The 18215-nt window shown below is 43.9% G+C and overlaps 2 protein-coding genes across 4 annotated transcripts; one reads left to right on the plus strand and one right to left on the minus strand.

Moving 5' to 3' along the window:
• Positions 1-135: 135 nt before the first annotated feature.
• On the minus strand, positions 136-17629 carry ANKRD45 (ankyrin repeat domain 45). Of its 3 annotated transcripts, none has more exons than XM_037034960.1 (6): positions 17561-17629; positions 12499-12883; positions 11879-12046; positions 6304-6398; positions 4978-5116; positions 136-1924 (listed from the first exon to the last, which is right to left on the minus strand). In XM_037034960.1, exons 2-6 carry the CDS (start codon positions 12866-12868, stop codon positions 1893-1895), a joined length of 804 nt encoding a protein of 267 aa, XP_036890855.1. In that variant the 5' UTR covers positions 12869-12883; positions 17561-17629; the 3' UTR covers positions 136-1892. The 3 variants fall into 3 exon arrangements, with proteins under 3 accessions (XP_036890855.1, XP_036890854.1, XP_036890856.1); XM_037034959.1 differs by having other exon boundaries at positions 17538-17629; XM_037034961.1 differs by lacking the exon at positions 17561-17629 and adding an exon at positions 17410-17480.
• On the plus strand, positions 7724-9192 carry TEX50 (testis expressed 50). The gene is made up of 2 exons (XM_037035285.1): positions 7724-8047; positions 8959-9192. Exons 1-2 carry the CDS (start codon positions 7724-7726, stop codon positions 9190-9192), a joined length of 558 nt encoding a protein of 185 aa, XP_036891180.1.
• Positions 17630-18215: the final 586 nt, after the last annotated feature.

Raw genomic sequence — 18215 nt, forward strand, 5'->3', positions numbered from 1 at the left:
GAGAGAGGAAGGGAGAGAGAGCAACACTGATGTGAGAGACACTAATCAGTTGCCGCCCACACACACCCAGACCAGGGATCGAACCCACTGCCCTGATCCAGATTCTAACCCACAACCTTTTGGTGAACAGGATGACACTCCAACCAACTGAGCCACCTGGCCAGGGCTAGGACCTCTTTTGTAGAACCTAAACCCACTCATAAGGGCTCCACCCTCATGACCTACTCACCTTCCAAAGCCCCCACCTCCTAATACTATCGCACTGGGGCATTGCATTTCGAACACGAAAATACTCGACCGTAGCAGCTGGTGAAAGAGTTAGAAAAGCAGTTCGTAAGAAGGTAAGGGAACCATAAGAACATAAAGGAGCCCGCACAAAGAACTTCAAGAAGTCAGCATCAGCAAATGAATCAAAAGCTCCACAAAGTTCCCACTCAATGACTAAAAGGTGACTAAAGAGGGGAGAGTGGAGTTTGCAGCAGGGGTCTCCAAAGGGCCTGTCTTTCCCAGCACTCTGAAGCGAGACTGGGAATCCCTCCTAGTCACCAAGACCACCTGCCTAGAAAGTAATAGCATATCAAGGTCAAGGCTCAGAAAAGGCAGAATTGGAGTACTAACAACAAAAAACCCGGCCTCTCCCCACATCGGTGCAGTGCTCGAAGGTAATGGACTTCCCGCGATCCGGAGCAGGGTGAGGGCAGCAAACACAGAGCTCCTTTTCTGGACCCCGCCCCAGACACCCGCAGGACCTGCGGCCCAGCGGGTGGGAGTCATCACCCTGCTCTCTGGCTGACAGCAACTGAACTGCTCATACGTTAAAAAAAAAAAAATCTAAGACTTTAAACTTTGTGAGACCAATTTAAAACAGTGTTACCCCCAAACCATGGCTGAGATGCAACTGTTGAATTGCTGGTTTCCTTCCCTCCCCCCCTTCAGTGACAGCTCACTTTCAGGGTGGGGAAAGAGAAAGGCATAAGAAAAACAAACACAGTAAAACAGGTTTTTCAAAAAACATGTTCTTTCTATAAAACATTTCCAGAAAGCCACAGCATAGTAGATCAGGGGCTTTTAGATACACTAGGAAAAAAAACCCCGGAAAAGGTCTATTCCAAATCAGTAACATGAAACTAGCAATGATATTTAAACCCTAGAAAACAGCAAACACAACAGAAGGGATAGGGACGTGGAGGCCAGTTCTAATAGCTGCATTACCAAACCTACAGAACAGAGGAAACGTAAACCTAAAACTGAACAGATTTCTGGTTCCTAATTTAAAGACAGGAAGAGGTTTAAGACCAGAGGTTTACTAAAAAACTGCATCCCACCTCACAGGTAAATTTTAATTTGGACATAAAAAGTAACAGTTGTGTGGACAGGGGACCCCGACCCAAACTGTCCTTTGTGCTTCTCGGCTCCAGAGGGCCATCCCCCAGCTTTCCTTCTGGGGGAGGGAGAAGGAAATTTCCCCGGACACAGCCACTCTGTCTTCCTCCATAGAATTCTTCAACGGGATGGGAATGTCCTGTCTCGACTGTATAGAAAGTTATTAGATTCTCTAACCAGCTTTTGAAGTTTCCATGGGGTGTCTGTGCCCCATAGCCAAGCGCTGTCCAGGAGCCGTGGAACGCCCACCCAGGGGACCGCGCGTGGCGGGGTGCGGGGAGCAGAGTGGAGGCCAGGTGGTCTGGACGTGAGCACACTGGCAAAGGGAGAACAGAACAGGGCTGGTTCAGTTTCATACTTAGACGTTTTTTATAAGACCTTATCTCTGTTTTCTCAGCTTCCATTGTCATGAATAGGTTTGCCTTTACAAATACTAGAGGAAAGTGTGGCTTTTTAGGAAACACATGCGCAGTAGAAGGCGTGGTCTTGGCTTGTTTTCCAGCCACGGCTTAGGTCACAGATCTTGCGCTTCTCACTTGGCCTGAAAGGAAGCAGATATTTAAAATCACATTTAATTACCTTGCAATATAAAACAAAAAGTGAGCCAGTTTTCACAAATGAGCCAGTTTTTCACCTTTTATTAAATATGCCGGGATGACGTTCGTTAATAAAAATTGTATAGGTTTTGAGTGTACAATTCTGTAAGGTGTCGCCTGTATACTGCATCGTGCACTCACCCCCCCAAAAGTCTCCCCCTGTCACCATCTATCTGAACCCTCCACCTTCTTCATCCTCCCCCGGCCCCACTCTTCCGCTGGTCACCACCATCCTGCTGTCTGTCTGTGAGTTCTTGTTTGTCTGTCTTGTTCGTGCACTGGTTGCTCTCGGTTTTATATCCCACACGCAAGTGAAATCAGATGGTCCTTGACTTATTCCATCTGACTTATTTCACTTGGCATGATGTTCTCAAGATCCATCCATGTTGTTGTGAATTGAAGCCAGTTTTGAAAATAACAGACATAAAAATCAGTGTGCCCCAGCCCGAACCTGTCGTTAATTAAACCCTGGTGCTGGTATGTCAATTCAAGTATTCTCCCCCACACATGCTTTTTAGAAATATTTAAAGCTGCGAGGTCACATTTCCCACACAATGAGTATTATTGTTCTGCCTTCTGCCGTGGACTACAGGGACTTTTTAATAAAGTGCCTAACCTCTCTTGTCTGCGCTTTCCTCACTACGAAATGAAGGGGACCTTTCGGAGGTTCCGACAAGATCTAACACTGTCACAGTGTGAAGGTGTGAGACACGGGGGCTTGGGGAGAGGCCATTCTTCCTGACTCTTCCTCCGTGTGAGAGGGGAAGGAGGGAAGTTGCTGAGCCAGGCTAACAGGGTGGAGGGAGGAGAAGGAGGAGAAGGTGGGAATCAGGCTGTGTCGCCGATAATGCAGGTCTTCCCCTTCTCCCTCCCCACTGCTCCCCCTCCAGTTCGCCTTACAGAGAAGGCCAGGTGACTGTCCCTGCTAACTCCCTCTTATCTCCCACCCCAAAGTCCTAATGGCAACCCACTGCCCCTGAAAACAAAGCCCAAACTTTCTAAGCTCACAACTCAGCACTTGGAATGGAATGATCACCTGAACTTTCTAACCTTATTTTCTACTGTTGCTTAACACAGACTCGACTCCAATCAGCCACATGGATACCGAATGCCTCCCTAGTCCCACATCAGAACTTCGCTGAGCCCACACCGCCCTAGGTCTCCCTCGTCAACTCTGCGTGTTTACGCACAAACTGGGTGGTGGGCTCCTTAAAGCCAAGGCCGGTCTGAAGCATCCACTTCCCTTCAGGAGACCTGGGAGAGTGCTACGCAGTGGCTCTAGATATTGGGCACAGACGCTGGGCAAGGGACGAGCTGCCATACTGTTAGACAGGTACCTTAACCTGAAAAACCACAGCCTCCTTCCCACAAACTTAAAGACCTTAGGTACTGGATATCCACACTCAAAGAAATAAAGTTGAACCCCTACCTCACACCATAAACACAAAAACAACTGAAAACGGGTCACAGAGCTAAATGTTAGAGCTAAAATACAAAACTCTCACATGCACACACAAAAAAACCCTATAAAAGTAAATCTTGGTGACCTTGGATGAGGCAATGCTTCTCAGATACGATGCTGAAGGCACAAGCAACAAAAGGGGAAAATAGAGAAATTGCACTTCACCAAACTTGGAGCCGTGTGCTTCAAGGTAATCCGCAGAATGAGAGAAAATATTTGCAAATCATCTATCTGATAGGGAACTTGAATCCAACACACGTAAAGAATGCTCACAGCTCGACCATAAAAAGACTGTCCAATTTTAAAATGGGCAAAGGATTCAAAGAAACATTTCTCCAAAGAAAACATACAAATGGCCAGTTAACCCACAAAGAGATGCTTCACATCATTAGTAAATAAGGAAACGGAAGTCAAAACTACCTTAAGATACCACTTCACACCGGCTCGGTGGGCTAGACTGGTCTGAAAGACAGTAGCGACTGTTGACAGTGATGTGGAGAGCCCGGAACGCTCGTTTCTACTGCGTGTGGGCGTGGAAAATGGGAAACGCTTTGGTGGGTCCTCAGTTAGACACAGGAGCACAAAAGGACCCAGCAATCCCACTCCCGGCAAGTCGACCAAAGACAAATGAAAACACGTGGTCACAAAAATCTGTTCACCAAAGTTCATGATTTGCAATAGTCAGAAGAGTGGAAACTCGAATGCCCATCAACTCATGAACGAAGAAATGTGAACCCATACAATGGAATATTAGTCATCCATAAAAAGGAATACTGATGCCTGTTACAACATGGGTGAACCTTGAAAACACTAAGTAAGTGAAAGAAGCCAGGCACTAAATGCCCCATGTGTGTGATTCTAACTGAGACACGTCTCAAACAGGCAAATCCACAGACAGAGGAAGTAGATTAGTGGCCGCCAGGGGCAGGGGAGGAATGGAAGTGACTGCTCATGGGTGTGGGGTTTCTTTTGGGGGTGGTAACATGTTCTAACATTAGACAGTGGCCATGATTCTACAAGTCTGTAAATACACTGAAAACTACAATTCTATGATATGAGAATGATCCATTAATAAAGTTGATATTTTTTAATATCTTAGGTATACCTGCCACCAAGATCGAGGACTGTACCTTCCCCATTCGCAGGGACCATATTACCACAACAGGTTGTCCAAAATATAGAGTTAAAAAACCGAAAACGCTTTTTCAAACTTGCCCACTCTATCTCCTAGGAGAACATGCCTTCCTAGTTATAAATCGTTGGTTAACATTAAAGGCAGAGGAAATTATGTGAAATTAAATTATTAATAAAGGTAATAACATTACGATTAGTATGAGACATTCTCTACAGAAATAATTCAGGTATTACATTAAGTTCTTAATATTAAAAGTATGAATGCAACTCAGGAGTTATATCACAGGTCAGCACTTGTAACTACTTACTGAAGGTTGTTACAAACCAGAGTACCTCAGAATAACAACCTGGAACCCAGTACTCGTCTTTTCTGACACTCAAACCACTTTCCCCACAACTCACGTGGTGTAGCCATTTTTATGAAGATCGGAGTCACGAGGTCTTCTAACTGTTGTTTCTGCTCCACAAGCTCACTGATAGAAGCTTCCAGGTGGGTTTCCAACCACTCATTCTTTGCACGGCAGGCACTGAGGATGGTATTCTAGAGACAGAAACAGAAAACGTACTTTCCACTGATTTACCGAAAAGCAAGACTCTGCAGTCTCTCTGAACCAGCACCATCCGACAGGCCTTCGTGTGGTGATGATCTGTACCCACCGTGCCCGATACAGCCACCGTCAGACACGCGTGGCCCCCAGGTACTAAGACAGTGGCTACCACTGCATGTCTCTAAGTTTTTAATTTTGCCTGTGTTTTGTTTCATGTGTGATTTTGTAAAGCATTTTATGGACCACAAGTGAAGTGTGTAACTTATCATGTTCGCAGACTCGGTGACATCAACGCTTTAGCAACACCTAATTCTCTTTCGTTAGAAGGTCACAAGGAAATTCACAGAACATCGATGCTGCAGAGAAATGCAGGAAATAATTTAAAACCAAAACTCATCCCTGATACCTCAAGTGTATCTTTTGTGTGAATGTACATCCGAAGCAATAAACCAGTCCACGTGCAAGACTTAACCTACTAAATATGCAAGCTGGCTTTCAATTAGCTGTCTTTACATCAATGTGCCTCTTTCTCATTACATGAAACTTGGCACCTTAAAAGCATGTAATACATATATACATATACCCTGAAAGAAATGATGTATATCTAAGTTTTGAAGCAAAACAATGAGCATTAGTGGGTCCTTCTAATCAACAGAAGACCCAGGTAGAAGGCCTCTAGTACTATGAAGCCCCCCTCTGTGCCCCTCCCCAATTCCATCTGCCCCGCCCACCTCCTCAAGGTAACCACAGTCTGCCCTCACACCTTTACTTCCCTGTTTACAATAGCTTTACCTCATAGGTAGGCATCCCTAAACAATACAGTTTGATGCTGCTTGCTTTTGAGCTTTGTAAAAATCTAGGTTGTCTTTGGCAAATTTTTTTTGGCCGAACACTACTTTCCCAAGCTTCATTCGTGTTGCTGGGCGAGATACTTAGTACCTCTCTCTGCCACTCTTTAATATTATTTCACTGGGTTTTATGAGTCCATCCACTCTGAGCAGTTCATTAAGGAAGGAGGGAGGGAAGTAAGGAGGGAGGGAAGAAAGGGGAGGAGGGAAGGGAAGTGAGGGAGGAGACGGCAGGAAGGACCGCCCCCCACCTCTGGAGTGTGAGTGCGGAAAGTGAAGATTCGAGGCAAACATCTCAGACTTTAGGACAAGCGAGGATCACAACGTAGTACCTTGTCTTCTTTAAGGAATCTCCCCGGTCCCTTTTCGGCATCTGTGACAGTTGTAGAGACCTTTGTAATGTATTTTTTCAGAGTCAGCCTTGCATCTGAAGAACAGGGCAGTAAAATGTACAATAGTAAGACAAATTTGCTCCGCTGCAATGGACTATGACACACCCAGAGCTTTACAGCGACTGTGTGGAGACTTCGTTTGTGGTGCTTTCCCTGAACTTCAGGAACGATGACACTCGACCCACACGGCGCTTTGGGGCATCCATTATGTCCCTAGCATTGTGCAGCGCTGCTAACGTCCGTGTGTCTCACCAACAGTATACTCAAGCCTCTTTGCATCGTGCACCTCAGAACCCTCCCACCTGCCCATTACCAATTCCAAGGCCTCTTCCACATTTTCATATATTTGTCATAGCTGCACCTCACTTCCAGGTACCAACATCTGAATCATTTTCCTTTTAAAAGAACACCAATCCCCTTCACGAGGGCCCCACCCATATGTCCTAATTACCTCCCGAAGGCCCCACTTCTTAATACCATTGTACTGGGTATTAGGATTTCCAGGTGTGAGATTCTGGGGACACAAACACTCAGACCACTGTGATTCCCAAACCCCTCTGATGTCAGTTTCCCCTTCTGCACAATGTAAGTAATAAGGCACAGTCCTCCTGGGCTCATCATTAAGGGTGAAGCTAAATGTCGTATAAGGCGTGCCAGAATCCTGGCACAGTGCCTGGTACACAGTAAAGCCCTTGGTACATTTCTCTCTCACCACCTTACCTTTTTTCCACATACCGTGCCCAATTCCCCACCCCTCCCCCCCCAACCTGATAGCACTGCATTGCCACCCAGGGGACAGGGTTACAAGGGGGTAGAACTTTCCTTGCTTAACTATGTGAAAGGAGGGATCTTTCAGAGTGAGAAAAAAAAAACAAGGAAAATAACAAAAAACCAGGAGCAGGTTGTACGTTGTGTGGAATGGTATGGCTACAGATATTTTCAAAGAAGATGTAAAACAGCCGTACTATAGAAAGGTGTGAAGGGTTAGGGTTCATCACCTCCATGAAATTTCATTAATATGATTACAGTTTATTAGCTGGCAAGATATTCGTATGGCCTTCATTTTTCATGAAATTGAAGACGCTCAAATAATTCTGATTTAAAAAGGCAAGAAAAAGTTCCCCCAAGAAACCCCGGGTGCCTGGCTGGGTGACACCTTTTAGTTCCAGTGCGGTTATGATGTCACTGGCTCCCCCTGAATCACTATGGCTGAATATGTAACAATGATCAGTGGTGAATGTATCTGCCGACTACGAAGACCACACTCAGAGCATGTATTAACCAATGCTCAGGACATTTCCACTCTGTCTCCAACTGCATTTTTGGCTATAGACTTTTTTCGTCCCAATGAGACAGGAAGATGTCCCTCCAGGAACTATCCCCAATCTTTCCTCTGTTGCTTATCTGCTTATTCAAGGAAAGTGTCTGCATTTGTGATGGAACTATCTGGGCCAAGGTTGGATGGGAGATTCTTCCAGAAGAAATGCCTGATCTGAAAGTTCAGCCTTCTCCGTCTCACTGTCTGCCTTACCCTATAAACAAACTAGGTTGCAATTTTGCTAATATGGACATATTTCAGGGGTTTTTATATCTCATGTATATTTTAGCACAGGCCATCTTTTTAATTCTGGCTGCTTTATCGGTGCATTACCTGTGGATGAAATGGAAGAAACACAAGAAAAAGGTAAATGAGTGACGCAAATAGAAATAGTTATGGAAGCTCAGAGTTTAAGACATAAGATTACCAGCTTCTCCGAGGGAAAGTGCCACGACTTATTCCTCTTTGTTACCTCACCCGGCCCCTGCCACTCACCACCAGCATCTCTGGACGGCGCCTTGCACAACTAGGTGCTCAGCAAATGAGTACTGAACTAGAAGGTCCTTCCTTAAACGATCTAATCCAACCCCTCTATTTCAAGCTACAAAACACGTGAAAAAAAGTAGTGGGTTACAGTGAGCAGGGTGCACAGGAAATGAAGTTATGTGTCTGGGCCCAGAGGTGAGTCACCAGGCGCTTCTCAGGTGCTTCACCCATAAAATGAAGGGTCGGAAACAAGATTTCCGTTAGACTCCTTCCAGATCGAAGAAAGCTAAGTATATAAAGGTTGGCACCTATTTTCTAAATGAACTGTAATGTCTCATGTTAGGGTAACTTTCTGGGGAATGGCACCCTTGAACTAATTCCCTGCTTTGCCAACAGCACCATACTTCGAGGCAATCTTAAAAGCTCATTGACCTTTACAATAATCGGATTGTTCTGAAATGACTATGGTTTTATTGATTATGCCTCGAGGCTGTTTAGTAAAAGGATCTATTTTGCCAATATTCAAACACTTTCTCCTAGATGAATGCTCTAACTATAAAAAAAGCACTTTTTAAATGTTTGTTGATGGTGATAACACTTATTATCTTTCACAGGAACTACACAAAAGAGCATTCTTCTGCCCTTGTACTGTTTTCTGTAGTAACCTTTCTCTTGTATAATTAAATAATGTGTAGTATTAGAAGTTTAAGTATAGATCTCCAGAAAACTTAATTTGAACTACAGTAAGAAAAAAACCCACCTATAATATAATTTCCTTTTCCCCCTTCTAGCAGAAAAAACAAGCCTCCTTAGATACAGCAGGTAATGAACTAGAAAGCCAGTCCATCAATGACATTGACCAGTTACTCTGCAAACTCTTGGCCACAACATCAGTGATGACCGAGTACCTGAATCAGGCATCCCACCATCCCACAGCAAAGAGCGTCAAGCACCGAAAGCTAAAGAGGAAGGATAGACGAGGAGCGAGAGGGTACCCTAATCATCCAAATGTGAATGCAGCTTAATCCACCATGGAGACTACACAAGGATTCTATGAGAGAACTCATATAAGGTTAAAAATGGTTCTTTGTGAGCCTTTGTAATTTTTTGCTACTTTCTTTACTGAAAATTTTCCAAAGAAGTCTGGGTTGAAAATTTATTTCTATTCAGCTAAAAAGACATTCACCCTTGCCCTTGTCCAACTTAGTTGGTTGGAGTGTCATCCTATACACCAAAAGGTTATGGGTTCGATCCCCAGTCAGGACAGATACCTAGGTTGTGGGGTTGATTCCCTCTCAGAGTACAGACAGGAGGCAACTGATTGATGTTTCTCTCCTACATCAATATTTCTCTCTCTCAAACTAATTTCTTCCACCCCTCCTTCCTCTCTCTCTCTTAAACTAATAAACATATCCAGAGGTGAGAATTGAAAAAAAAAAGACATCCAAACTTACCAAAGTACTGGGAAAAAGATCGTACACTATCACTACTTCAAATTTAAGTATTTTTAATGTACTACATTACTAATTGTTAACCAATCATAGAACAGAATCTTCAGTGTTTTAATAAATCTCTGATTTAAATAATATTTGCGATTTTTCTTACTTTCCTGAGCAAATTTTATGGCCACAAGATGACTTAATTTCCCATCTCAGATGCCCTTTGCTAAAAGAGCACAGAAGTATTAAGGAATAGATCAATGTTTTAAATATAATTTTTCCATTTTTAGCATGATAAATGATGAATTGAATATCAACATTTCCTTTTTAATTCTGGAGTTTTGTTGCCCAGCCACCTCAACTTTTTTTACAGTATAGTTACCATATCATCCAACAAAAACTGGGAGGCTAATCTGAGACTAGGACAGAAGATTGGATTAAAAATATGAAAAATCCCAGAAATATATGAAAATCTCAGGTCTATAACATACCATTAAATTTTTTTAAACAATCCTTGAAACAGAAATAACTCTATAGCCTCTAACGGTAATGGCAAAGAATAACACCTTAGTTTATTGTGGGTCATTAAGTTTATTTATGGTCCTACTTTCCAGGTTCCCCTCCTTCCTTCCACTCTTTCTTGGCACAATCCTACCCCATTTCCACAAACGCTTGTTCCATCCCTTCCAAGCTTCGAGCTGTCAGCTGATTGCTGCTCACAGGACAATGAAATATTTTTCTTTGAATGGGAGACTCTTGAGTGTCCGAACCTCAAAAACCCAAAGACATTTACCTCTAATAGGATTTTCAGCAGTATGTAGAGGACTTTTTGGGGTACAGAGTCCCCAGCTCCTGAAACCCCTCCAGGTGCCTCCCACCTTCATCACCAGAACAAAGAAGGGAAACAGTTTATGCACTTGGAAGTCTGAACTCAATAAATGTTCAAGTTTATGTCGTATTGTTTGTGTTTCTGACGCTCCAGAGCTACATTCTCTTGAAGCTCCAATCCTTACAATTCTATCCCTAATCTGGAAACAGGATACTAGTTTATAGTATTATCATCTTCTTGTATCTCCATCACTAGGAAATGTTAGGTATAAAATCCCCAAGAATGTAAGGACCTTAACTGAAACATATGGATATTAGAGAGAGGAAACCAATGAAACTCTGTGCCCATAAGCCCCAAACTGTTTCTGTTCAGAAAAGTTACAGCAAAATTCATCCCCGGATGGTGTTTTCTAAGCAAAAATAGGTTTTAAATTATACAATGTGAATTTCACCTGTAATACAATTAACTACTCAAGTGGGGGGTCAATTAAATTCTTTGTAATTTGTCTTCTTTTTACTTACAGAGCTAATTATAAAATTGAAGGCACTGACAGAAATTATGCTTCTAGAAAACATTTAGGACAAGAGGAAAATTACCTGCAAATCAGTCCACAAAGTCTAATTCGCCTTTTTCCTCCCAATGGGTTTCCTTCCCTCAATTTCCTTATTTCCATGAATTGTCCAGTCCCCCCTCCTTTCACTGGTAAGCGAGGTGATTACTGCTACCAGGACGAAGCTTCCTAAATACCACTTGCATCCTTTTCCTCTTCTACCTAAAAATTCTCGCCGGCTCCCAGTGGCTACAGAAACGAAGTGAAAACCTGAGCCCCATGTTGAAGGGAGCCATCGGGCAGTCATAACAGCGGCAGCGTTTTTCCAGTGCGGACTGCACGCCAAGCACTGGGCGAAGTGCTTTGTATCATCCCACCGCTTCTCCAAGGCCCGTCTCAACTCCAGCGCGCTCTGACTTCAAGCCTCCGTCCACTGCACAGCACGTACGACCTGCCGTGCTCCTTTTAACCCTTAGGGAAGGGTTCTTGCTGCTGCCGTTACTTAATGGCAGGGTGTGCCTATGGTTTACCATTCCCCAGCTAACAACCGCCCACAGGGCGGGAACAACCGGTTGTATCCACAACAACGCTCCGTAAGCATTTAATAAACGCCTGCTATGAAATATGCCTGCAAATCACTACGCAAAAAGAATGCCATGATCGTCACCTTTATTCGTTTTTCGACCGATGCACGCATGCATACTTACAAAAGTGGATCTTCCTGAAATCTTTCCAGGGCATTGCTAAAGCCCTGGGAAATGACCTACGCAAAATGTCAGTAAAACTCAAAAGAGCACGCGGCTTTTTGACCTTTGATGGACGCAGGACATACGCACACCGAAAAGCGCACGGGTGAGTCACTCGATCTGCCGACACCCTGTGGGTGTCCTCACCTGCCCAGTCCAGGAACTCGACGCACTCGGTCTGGGAATACCGAGCGGCAACGTCTCGCGCTCTCTCTCCCCGGAAGTTCAGAGCTTCAATGTCAACATCCAATTCCACAAGCGCTTTCAAAGTTTCCAGACGGCCCCAGGCGGCAGCGCAGTGGAGGAGGGTATAACCTGACAAACAGAATGGGGGGACAGCCAGGTCCGATGGACCACCACCGTCTCCAAGACTCATCGCGCAATATTATTATTGAGCATCTACCATTTACCAGCTTACTACGTGCCTCGGAGTATGAGATACTTTTATTTATCTTATTTAATACTCCTCACACCCTATGAGCAAAATAGTTATTAGTCCCATTTTGCAGATGGAGAAACAGAGACAGAAAATGACTAGAGCACTTGCCCAAATCTCACAGTAAATAGTGAAGTCTGCGTTTTTAACTGCTATGCTATACCGTGTCAACACACACACATCCTTATATATATATATATGTATGTATATATACATCCTTATAATACATGCACAATAGAAGGAAGGTGTATCCAATTTATCCAACTTTAAAGATAATACCCACATCCTGAGCTAGTCCTGAGCAACACAGATGAGGGAAAAAAGACAATACCTCTGGCAGTTTTTTCATTCAGATTCACACTATATTTTGCCAAAGCTCTGATCACATCACTCTGCCCAGCCATGCAAGCTGCATACAGCAAATTCCTGCCGACGATGTCTTCTTCCAGGAGGAGCTGCCTGGCCTGGTCATGATGAGGGTTCTCAGGGTCCTCAAAAACCTTCTGCAAGCCTTCCACATCCCCTGTGAGAGCAGGCTGCAAGAGGGGATTCACGGGGCCTGCTTCCTCCGGCTCTTCCTCCTCTTCCTCCTCCTCTTCTTCCTCCTCCTGTTCTTCTCCTTCTTCAACTTCTTCTCCTTGCTGGGATAAAAATACTGATCTTTCTGAACTCTCTGACTCTGGGGGTCCCTCTGACTCCATTAACTCCAAAATTACCTGAGACAACAAGAAAAAAAGTAATAGAAATCTACTCAAGACAAATCGGAATTTATATATTTATTCAGTCAGTCCACTGACAATACAGATGGGGTGATGATTCTCAACTGGGTGAAAATAGTTATAAAGTAAAATACTTCATCCATTCAATTAAAGAGTGTATTGTGCACCTACCATCAGTGAACACAGTCAACACACTGCCTGAACATATACTAAAATGCTAAATAGTAAATTCAATAAGAAGAAGAGAGCAAGGTGGGCAAGATTCACTGGGAAAAAGATCGAAAGAGAACATTAGAGAGTCTCACCTGCCTAAACATGAGTCCCTATTAGGGAGAAGTAAAGAAACACAGCTGGATCGCTGGAACCAGATTATTAAGATGTGGAAAAATTAGGTGCTGATGATGTTTCGACAGAATTCAGTCACTCGGTAATGCTTCCTGAAAGCTTACTAATACTGTAAACTAAGTGAGGGATAGGTATCGTGCAAATTACAAAGAAGAACCCAATTTATTTCCTGCCCTCAACAACTTTTTCAAGGGAGAAAAGGTGACATGTATAAAATAAGTGTAATACAAGGTGACAAATGGTAAGTATCACAAGAGATGAAGCGCTATAGAAATCTAGAAGGGACAAGATTAATTCCAGCTAGACCTAATCCAGGAAGTCTTTCCAATGCCTACCCTGGCATAACACATATGAAACTGGGAATGGTTCAGAGAGGAGGGTCATGGGCCCCTCATATATGTAAGAATGCCCATAGCACCACTGTTCATACGGCAAAAATCCTGGGTGGGGAAAAAAGACAAGGCCCATTAACTGGAGCACCAACTACAGCATATCCACATAAGATCCCATATAGTAGTGAAAGTGAGCAAATTACATGCACAGATCATGTGCTAGGCAGCTCTGACAGGCTCCAAAAGCCCCTCACCCTGCACCCTGGGTGCAGGCATTCACACCTTTGTGTCCTTCCCTCCTCATGAACGAAGGCTAGACATGGTGACTTTCCTCTAAAGCGATGGAATGTCACTCCCAGAATCCACTTACAACAGACTGTGACTTCCGTCTTACCAGTATTCTCTTCCTGGCCCTTCCCATGTGCTGTGATGGAGAGGGCTGCTTTTCAAGAAACAGGGGTCAATCTCTGGCCACCAGCCAGTAAGACACTGAGGCCCTCAGTCCAACAGCAGGTGTGGGACTTAAATCCACTGACAACCACTGAGTGAACTTGGAAGTGGATCCGATCCACCCCAATTGAATCCTGAGATAACAGTGGCCCCACACGACACTTTGACTGAAGCCTTGTGAGAGACCCTGAAGGTAAAGGTCCAGTTCTGGATGCTGACCGAGAGAAACTATGAGAAGTCAAGTGTGTGCTGTTTTAACTACTGAGTTTCGGGGTAATTTGGTATACAGCAAAAATAACCAAGGTGCACAATATGAATGAATCTTAGCAATGTAATACTAACTAAAAGCATAAATCCAAAACATTATATATATCAAGACATATTTTTGTGATGTTCAAAGCCAATAAAATCAAAATAGACTTTTTAGGAATACAAATTCAACACTATTTCTAAAAGACGAAGAAGAAAAACAAGATTGAACACAATTCAGGATGGTGTCCCCAGGGGTGGGGTAGGAAGATGCAGAAAATGGAATAAAGGGGATCACACACTTAGTAAAGAATAGGGCATTTAAGCTGGGCCATAAGGAATGCATAAGATTTGGTCATTCAGAAGGAAAGGAGATCTAGTTAGAATAGCATCTCGTTTTACTATAACCCTACATTAATCTCCACCTTCACTAAATGTGTATAAGACTTCTAAGCTGTTGAAGTTAGGAATCCTTTGATTGCAAACAACAAATAGCAAGACTGACTTTAAAGTACAATATTTTCTCACATAAGAAATTTAAAGGTGAAGATGATTCGGTGGCTCAAAAAAAAAATCCAAGCTCTTTCTGTCTCTGTATTCCATCACAGTGTGTAAGACGTTCATTATCATGGCATTGCCTCATGGTGACAATATGGCTGTCATAATTCCTGGCATCGTGCCTACATTCATGGCAGGAAGAAAGGGGAATCCCTTTTCTCCCTAGTGCTGTTCACCACTTTTAAGAGGAAAGCAAATCAAAGTCTTTCCTACCAAGTCCCAACAAACTTCCAATTATATCTCAAAGGCCAGATTTATTGGCCAACTGCTTCTATATATAAGAGAAACAAAAGAAAAAAAAAGAAAGAAAGCTTCTTCCTGCCTCTATAAGGAAAACAAGCAAGGTACATGGGGTTAGGAATGTGTGTTGAGTCAGCCAATCAGCCACGACGCCACCATAAGATTTGGTCTAAGTCTTATGTTTCGTTCATTTTACTGAAAAAATACAGTGCAAAGGAAATCTAGCATCTATCATCTTTTCAAGTTCCTGGCATCCAACTGTCCACCCTCCCCCACACACACACATACACACACCCCTGCTACTTGGCCTAGAATAGCTTTTTATTTCCTCCATTCTTACTAGTCAAATTCTAGTTAGGCCAAGCTACTAACCTACCTTCTTCCTACAACGTTTCTTGATTCCTCTCTAGAATACACCTGGACCAAGCACACAGCAAGCACTCAGTAAGCAAAACCTCTCATCATCATCGAACCAACATCAACCCTCCAGCAAAAGCACCCATTACGCAAAAGGAAAATATGTTGATGCTATCGTGTCTTCTTTTCTTTTTTAAAAATACACAGTCTTCCTATGTCAAGTCTTGAGTAAATAACCTTCAGCTCTTCCACACCAAACACTTGATTACAGACAGGTGATTCTGTCTAGAGCCCAGTGTGAACCCAGGTCAACTCAGAGATCCGGAGACAAGCTAGAGCAAATCTGGAAACATGATTCAGGCCAGGATACTCAAAGCTACCTTTCCTATATCCTGAAGTGGAGCTTACTTTCCAAACGAACACAGAACTAGCATGGTTACAGTGGCAGTTCTCAAATTCTCTGATCTGAGGGCTCTTTACAGTCTTAAAAAACTTTTTGTTTATGTGGGTTATGCCTATCAATATTTACCACACTAGAATTTAAACCTGAGAAATCTTCAAGATGCCTAGTAATCCATCTTAAAACAATGACATGTTAACATAAAAAATATAGCATATGTCAGATAACTGTTTTTACAAAAAATACTGATGAGACGTGTCATTATTTTACATTTTTGCAAATCTCTTCCATGTCCGGCGTATTAGAAGACAGACGACCCACCCGTCTGCTCCTGCACTTGCTGTGACGTCACGGACCCTGTGCTATCCCCTCCTGCAGCCTCTGGAAAACCACTGTAACATGGGAGACAATCAGCGCAAAGTCACCCTTCGTCTAAGGACAGGAAGATCATGTGACTGGCAGATTCCATGAAAATGTGTTAGGGATCCCCAGGGACTCCTCGGACCACACTTTGAGAACCGCAGGCCCCCCTCTCAAAAGGAGGGTCAGAGAAGGTATCTGAGAGCCCAAACACTTGTGGAGAAGAGAAATTAAACCTTAGGCCCAGGCTGAGCTAAATCCAATGGAGTATTTCCATTATTTTTCCCCCTAATAATCAAAATAGTTCAGCGCTCATGGGAGAAATGAGATCTGTCACAGACAAAAATGAATTACATTTTCTTTGCCCACAAAAGGCATAACATGAATGGAAATTGCCACCCCACTACCTACAACGACAAGTTCATAGAGAATATGAGTGAGAGGAGGGGGAGGGTGGGACTAGGAAGGCAGAATGGCCTATGGACTGTGAGTTGGGAGGCCCATGCTTTGGCTCTGATTCTGATATTTATTAATTAGGTGCCTTTGCTAAATTCACTCTCATTAGTCAAATAAGAACAGCACCTGCTCTGCCTTGCTGAATTAATGTGGGAAAACCGTCTACAAAGTTTTCCTTTGAACTGTGAAGTTCATGTGAACTCTTTTGACGCTGCTAAGGCACGAATAATAGAAAATCACATAGGTCATGGCCCCTACCCCATCGGTCTTTACAGTCTTGGGAAAGCCAAAGTAAATGAGTATTGACAGAGTGCTATACGGGATGTAAGCGCTATATATGGTGATAAGGGGTGTTTTACGAGTAGCGAATGGACATCTAAAGTGGACTCAAGTTTGGAGGTCCTGGATAGGCTTTCCAGAACAGGTGACCCTTCAGTACCGAAGAGTAGGAGTCTTAAAGGAGACCAGAAGGACGCAGGTTACAGGAGTAGCAGAAACAAAGGGGAGGAGGCAGTCAAGGCAGCATGAGGTTGTAGTAGACGAACAGATCTTAAGGGCTTTTTAAGCCAACTACATTCTTTAAAATGTAGTCTCTTGAGAATTTTAAGCCCCAGTTCTGGGAGATGGTATCCAAAGGCGACCTGGGCCCCTAGGGTTAAACAAAGGGGAAACCTGGGGAGGACTGTACAGAGGAGGAGCCCAGCCACACCACCCAAAAGGTCCAGCGGAGGGAGCAACAGAGTTCGCCTTGCGGCCTGAATCCCGCAAAGACCTACCGGAACCCCTGAAACTGCCCGCAAGGCGAGACCCGCTACTCCAAGCTCGGGGCACAGGCAGAGTCCCCTCCCTTCCAGTCCCCGCCCGAGCAGCCTGGTTGGGAGATGCCCATTCACCCCACGCCCACCTTGCCCTCCGCGCTGAGCCTCCCTCTCACTGCTGCCGAGACACCTGTCTTCCGCGGTCACCATGGCGACGACGCACCCGGCGCCGTAGCACCGCCCCAAGAGCCGTGCTCCAGGCCCTGGGCCCGGGTGGAAATTGCAAGATGCGGGAAGGCCAGGGTGGGTGAAGCTGGGTGATTTAAAACCGAAGTGATTAGCATCGCTGTGTTCGCAAGGTGGTGCGCGGATTTTTTCCCTTATTTTGTACGTTTCCTGTAATATGTACTATGTTTGTTTTACAGTTTTAAAAATAAAATTTAGCCCTGGCTGGGGTTGTTCAGTGGATGGTACAGGGAGCCACCAAACCAAAGGGTCACCAGTTTGGTTCTCAGTCAGGGAATGTGCCTGGATTGCTGGCCAGGTCCCCAGTAGGGGGCACGTGAGATGTAACCACACATCAATGTTTCTCTCCCTTTCTTTCTCCCTCCCCTCCCCACTCCCTAAAAATAAATCAATAAAATCTTTTTTAAAATAGTAAAATTTAAAAATAAGGCTGGAGTATTGGTAGCTGACCCATCTTAGTCTTATCTTCAGCTTAAATTCTTATCCTAAATTCTTAAATGGAAGAAGTTTCCAGAAATACGAGGATGCATTCTAAAAACTACTAGAGAGTGTAATTATAATGGACAGCTTAATTTTCT

This window comes from Sturnira hondurensis, unplaced genomic scaffold (assembly GCF_014824575.4).
Source record: "Sturnira hondurensis isolate 20B ecotype Veracruz unplaced genomic scaffold, ASM1482457v3 Scaffold0022215, whole genome shotgun sequence".
In the NCBI taxonomy this organism is placed as follows: domain Eukaryota; kingdom Metazoa; phylum Chordata; class Mammalia; order Chiroptera; family Phyllostomidae; genus Sturnira; species Sturnira hondurensis.

Coding starts and splice junctions, on each gene's coding strand:
- TEX50 (XM_037035285.1), top strand. CDS start 7,724: ATGTCCCTCCAGGAACTATCCCCAATCTTTCCTCTGTTGCTTATCTGC. Junction 8,048..8,958: donor GGAAGAAACACAAGAAAAAG/GTAAATGAGTGA, acceptor TCCCCCTTCTAG/CAGAAAAAACAAGCCTCCTT.
- ANKRD45 (XM_037034960.1), bottom strand. CDS start 12,868: ATGGAGTCAGAGGGACCCCCAGAGTCAGAGAGTTCAGAAAGATCAGTA. Junction 12,047..12,498: donor GAATGAAAAAACTGCCAGAG/GTATTGTCTTTT, acceptor TCTGTTTGTCAG/GTTATACCCTCCTCCACTGC. Junction 5,117..6,303: donor GATTCCTTAAAGAAGACAAG/GTACTACGTTGT, acceptor TTCTGTCTCTAG/AATACCATCCTCAGTGCCTG.